At 33.9% G+C, this 6000-nt stretch overlaps 1 protein-coding gene across 2 annotated transcripts; it reads right to left on the bottom strand.

Annotated features, from left to right (window-relative positions):
• Positions 1 to 1440: 1440 nt before the first annotated feature.
• Positions 1441 to 5113, bottom strand: LOC102591250 (trafficking protein particle complex subunit 6B). Of its 2 annotated transcripts, none has more exons than XM_006353993.2 (4): positions 4911 to 5111; positions 2734 to 2851; positions 2440 to 2668; positions 1441 to 1748 (listed from the first exon to the last, which is right to left on the bottom strand). In XM_006353993.2, exons 1-4 carry the CDS (start codon positions 5060 to 5062, stop codon positions 1720 to 1722), a joined length of 528 nt encoding a protein of 175 aa, XP_006354055.1. In that variant the 5' UTR covers positions 5063 to 5111; the 3' UTR covers positions 1441 to 1719. The 2 variants fall into 2 exon arrangements, with proteins under 2 accessions (XP_006354055.1, XP_015167105.1); XM_015311619.1 differs by lacking the exon at positions 1441 to 1748 and adding an exon at positions 2346 to 2374 and having other exon boundaries at positions 4911 to 5113.
• Positions 5114 to 6000: the final 887 nt, after the last annotated feature.

Here is a 6000-nt window from a genome sequence, read left to right as displayed (position 1 = left end):
AAGACAAATAAATTAAAATGGACCCAATATATGTTATTTTTGTTGTCTCAATTTATGTGACACAAATGAAATTTGGAGAGTCATCCAAATTTTCATATTTTTTTAAAAAATGTTTGAAGTTATTAATTATTGTGATTTATAATATTTTTATATAACTTTGAAATAATGTACATTACTGGTCACTTTGTCCTAATTTATGTGATATGGATAAAATTACAAAATTAACCCTTTTAAAATGTCTTTCAGATATTTTAAGTTGTTAATTATTATTATTTATAATACTTTTTTGGTAATATTAAAATGATATGCGTTATTTTTTCTGTCCCAATATATGTCAGCCTGATAGAATTCTGAGAGTCAACCTATGTTATTATATAGCTTTTAAATTGGTAATTATTGTAATTTTTAATGATTTTTAAGTTATTTGTAAATGATATATGTTGCTTCCTTGATTGAGACTTTTCCATTTGTGAGATATATATATATCTATATATATTCTATATTATTTTAAAAGGGAGTTTATGTTCAAGTTCTACTATATTAATAAATATAATATATAATATTCAAGATTGGGACTTTTCTCAATCTTGAATATTATATATTATACTTGGGTATAAAATATAATTTTAAAAGTCTCACAAGTATAATATATAATATTCAAGATTGGGACTTTTCTCAATCTTGAATATTATATATTATACTTGGGTATAAAATATAATTTTAAAAGTCTCACAAGTATAATATATAATATTCAAGATTGGGACTTTTCTCAATCTTGAATATTATATATTATACTTGGTCCTAAACTCTCTTTTATAATATAGTAGAATAACTACAGTTAATGTCTCCACAAATTAGGTGTAACTTATCTAAAATAGGTTAAAGCATATAATTAGTGGAACGAAAGAAAGAAGTTATTAGTGAGTTTTGATGAATTGTGACCTATCTAAGTGGATTCAATCTTTGCTAAAGTGGTGGTCTCTTTTGTTAGTTAAAAAAAGGCATGAACCATTAAGTCGGGGATCGTAAGAGGATCTGATGGAGAAGTTGGCTGTATCATGAAGGAGAACAAACATTTGTGTTTAGAAGACCTATACAATGTTTGTCTCATATGACAAAAACACATCCATCCTTAAAAAAAAATTGATGACAAGGGAAACACGCAGCCGCTACCCTTTGGGTGCGCATAGGGTAAAACTCTCGCTCCTATGCAATAGCTCGCAAACCACATAGGAGAGGTAACCCGCACTAGGCAAGCCCGGTGCAACGAGCTCGACCCAGAAGGCAAATCCTTGCTTTCGCTGGCAAGGGATTTCAAACTTGAGACCTCCAACATGGAAGTTTCAAGCCCAAACTACTGGGCCACCCCGAAGGGTATCCATCCTTATAATTCATAACATAATACCGGACATTCATGTGAGATACTGAACATACTGAGCATATAGAAATGGATCATGATACCTGAAGATAAATTGTATCAACAAGTTTGCTAGTAAGAGGAGTCCATGTTGTATCATGAAGAAGAAAGCTTGTACTCAGAATACCTATACAATGTTTGTCACATAGGTGAAAACCAATATTTCTCTGAAAAATTCCACTTCTTTTAGAGTCTAGAATCACAACACAATACAGGACATTCATGTGAGAGAGTTGAACATACTAAGCACAGAAATGGCTCATGAAACCCTTTGGATAATTCACTCTTCTTGCAAAAGCCCATCATGCCTTTATTCGTATCACAAATGAACCTGTAACATCAAAATCCCGACAAAGCAAGTCATTATGAGCAAATCCTCCATGCGATTGGAATGGTTAAAGATATAGGGATTTTCTTTGTCATTTGCATTTTTTATGTAACACAAAATATTTCCTTTTAATAGATAGATAGATAGATGGATTTTTGAAATAACAACAGTACCTCTACCATAGACACCAGCTTGGTGTGAAATTCAACGAAAATATTTTGATTTATAAAAGAAAAAGGAGTCTATATATATACTACACAAGTAATTCGAACAAGAAAAAATTTGTGCAACTACACAAAAGTCAGACATTTCAGTTACCCGGTGATCATATATTGAAACAGAGAAGTACCTAGCAAACAGGAAATCTAGATCTACCTCGTAAGTTTAATTTATCTATCACCATCCACAGTTTCCAGTTGAGGCTTCTTCCCAAATGGCCAGGGCAGTGATGTGAAAATGGTCTTGAGATATCTTTATCTAATTAATAACAGAAGTATGACCTAAAAGTGCCTTGAACTTAAGAGTACTCTTGTGCTCAAAATGTGTGCTTCTAGGCAGAATTACCAATCAGATGGGAGATTTCATGCCCACCCACTTTTCAAATAGGCATGGATATTATACAAATGAAGCTCTTCGTTTCCTCTTCAGTTAAGAGAATTGGCAGAATAAAAGAACTCAAAATGAAAAAACTTACAAGCAGGAAGATTAGATATATCTGCAGAAACTGCACAAGGAATTCCAAGGTTTGAAAGTGCTCCCCTTATGATTCCACATGGGAAATAGAGATGCATTCCTATGGCTTGTGCAGCCTTGTTTTCAGCCATCGCTGAAGGATCTTGAATTGAACCAAGAGTTTCTATAGAAGGATCAACTGACATCCGTGACAGCCAACGAAAACGGTTGTCTTGCAACACAAAGGTGCCCTACATGAACAGGAGTTAGAGATCACACATGCTTAAGCAACAATGGCACAAATTCTCAAACTTACTCTGTGATTTGTCTTCAGGTTATCAATTTGTTTCTTGAAGACCTCAGACCAGAAGTCCTTGCATATGAATTTGATAGCCTCCAGATGATCAGTGAACCGGGGCCTATCCATGGTATACCTATAAAGAAGAAAATATAGAGATAGTTCAGAAAGTAAAACATGAAAGGTAAGACATGGTCCAACTTAGTAATAAGATATTGAGCAGTGCATAATCATACTGAGATCAAGATAGAAGTGATAGAAATTCTCAACTAAAAATCAGACTCACTGCAGATAAGTTTTAAAATACGGTTCAACACAATCCAGAGACTACATTACACTTCAAACTAGAACTCAGAGCAAGAACAGTCTTTGGGTTGCAACTTGATGACAAGCCACAGAAGTTTGTAAACTCAATAAAAGCAAAAGAGATAACAAAAAAGAAAAGATAGAGCCTAGAGTTTCAGCCTTCAAAGTTATGTATGCTTACATCATCATTGATTTTAATCCCTCGTATAAGAGATACCTTGACAACCTGTGCTTGTTGGTTGGACGGGCTACCAGTGGATCAGTAGAGGTTCAACCAAGATGGCCTAGACACCATGAATATCGAAGCTAAAGTGCCCAAGGACCAGTTCAGCTGAAACTAGTCCTCGATACCAAAGGAAGCTCTGGCCACCTTAACAGACCATTGAAGACATCTCCTTCAATGATCAGTGGTAGAAGCCATGAAGGTACAAAAATTCTTAATGAACCAACGATAGAAGGCCAGCCCATGAAAACTACAAACTTGAGAGAGAGTTTTGGGCTCACGTCATTCTCTACAACTCTAACTCATCACATTCACAACGAAGGGATTACCTAGGCAAACCTGTGCAAGTGGGCCCGACAGTTTGTGTGCAAGCTTGCTCAACACACTAATCAGAAAACAATTAACATAAATTTTGCTTCTGTAAGAATGATTATTTATTTATTTTGACAAAGATAAGGTTAATGGAGAGAAGTAACATGCATGAAGGTACCAAGGGCTTTAGACCTTTGTTGCTCGGACTTTCCAAAAATGTCGCCACACCCGTGTCGGATTATACAATATTTTTGGAGTATCTGACACGCACCCGCCGATATTTTTGAAGAGTCCGAACAACAAAGCTTTAGACTACCAACAGGCAGGACTATCCACACAAATCATTCATTACTTAGGTCTTAGGCAGACTCGGAATTGATGATACCCACCACACAAGTCAATGTTAGAATATATCCTATATGCAATCCATACAATTAATCCTGTCAACTACAAGTTTCATAGACTTTCCATTAGACCATTACTCATGTAAATGATGGTACAGGTGGATATATACTTCGACTTGTTATCTATTACCAAATTGGCTATTACACACACTGAACCACATTGAGATGGGCTTTTGCCCCTGGGCTACAATCAATCTCATCCCTAGAATTAATCAAGTTGAACTAACATCTCTTCATCATCTTTGGAGTACTCATTAGCTAATCCTATGGCAAGGCAATGGTGGCGTCATATTACTGGGATTATGAAGATAATAATAGTTACTAAACACATCGGAATGGGAGGGAGAGAATTTGGAAAATGACAGTTACGAAGTATCATTGCTAACATTTCTTTGCCCAAGAATAAATGGGGAAGTGACTCGGATCCAATGGGACTCTCCAATCTAGAATGTCCTCGACACAAGGAGCAGGATTTGAACTACAAGTGAAACCCTAAGAATTTTGGTTCGGTTCGTCCACAGAATCAGAGGAATAAAGAGTAATTTCATCTTAACATCGAGTCAAACTAGCAACAGTGACATTTTGAGTTCTTTTGACCAATATATACGTTGTAGATCAAGGAATGAGACAAAAACTCAGTGACACTAAGAATTCAGTAGCCTAAGGCTAAGCATTTTGGAACTGTATAAATGTACTGAACCGAAAAATGTCAAAAACTCAGACAACCAATAGCCTCTTCCTCCACCAGGAGGACAATTTGGAACTGTATAATTTCGCGAATCTGAAAACATTTGAAATAAATACTTACAAATACAAAATTTAGATACTTGAAGATGTCCATATCTATGTTACTTCAAGCTATGAACTTTATCCCCCAAAATTAGAGACAGTAAATACACCAAATTAACACGATCTATACCAATCAAATTCAAATGTTTTGCCGGCGTTACCTCTCGGAAAGCTGGTGGCCGACCTGAAAACCGATGGCTTCGATCCGGCGAGCGGCAAGCTCCGGTTTGTCGGCGTAGAAGCCATTGCAGTAAGAAGAGACGATCTCAGTTAGTAAACTCTCCACACAGCTCTCAGATACCTCCCTCCCCATTTCTTCCACTTTCACCTCTTTGACCCCTCTGTTATGGACCTAAATATGAAGATTTCGAAGATTGTAATTTTCTTATAATTTAAATTTTAAAATTCCCAATTAACTTAATTTTTATTCTAATTGTATGTATTCAATATTCTAAAATAAAATAAAATTGCAGGGTATAAATGCGTTCGATATTTTGGAATATTTTCTGCAATCATTTATAAAAGCATAAATCTTTATAAAAAAAACATCAATCGATTTTTAGCTTTTCCAAAAATAAGAACTAGAAATAAATCTACGTTGAACAAAATTGTAATTTAAGTATTATTTTTCTTTCAACTTTTAGATTTTAAAATTAATTAAAGTTATGAATATTAGATTTTTCTTTTAAAATTAATTATAATAAAGAAAATGAGGGATAGTAATATCGTATTTTAAAAATATCTTTATTAAATTTAGTTCACATGATCAAAATAGTGAGGAAAAAAAGATAGCGTTGGAGCATGATATTTTAATATTGAAATGCATTATTTCAGTGGATATAAATTGATAAGAATGTGTTTAATTAGTTTTTGTGTAACTTATATAATCAATAAATCATGTTCTACCTCATTATGCCTTATAACTCATGTAACTTTGTAGGCTGTCCATTTATCCACATTATTGCTCACATCCTTTCAATTCATTGCAAGAAAAAAAAAATTCACCTATAAATAGTTATGTTCTTACTTTGTTTTGTGTATAAGAAAATATAGAGGAAAAATGAGAAGTATTATATTGTGTTTATTTTAAGGTTCATGTAGTGAAAGAGAAAAATAAGATCAAGAAAAATATTCTAAGTCTCGACTAATAATTCTCTATGCAAACTAGAGTAATTATATATTGAAGGAATGTATTATTTTTTTTAGCTTTGAACTCTTCAACTAATTCGAAGTTGTTTGAGTCACACGACG

Source organism: Solanum tuberosum, unplaced genomic scaffold, assembly GCF_000226075.1.
Source record: "Solanum tuberosum cultivar DM 1-3 516 R44 unplaced genomic scaffold, SolTub_3.0 scf00164, whole genome shotgun sequence".
Lineage (NCBI taxonomy): Eukaryota > Viridiplantae > Streptophyta > Magnoliopsida > Solanales > Solanaceae > Solanum > Solanum tuberosum.
Note: the sequence above shows the minus strand (reverse complement) of the source record. Positions and strands in the feature narration are given on the sequence as shown.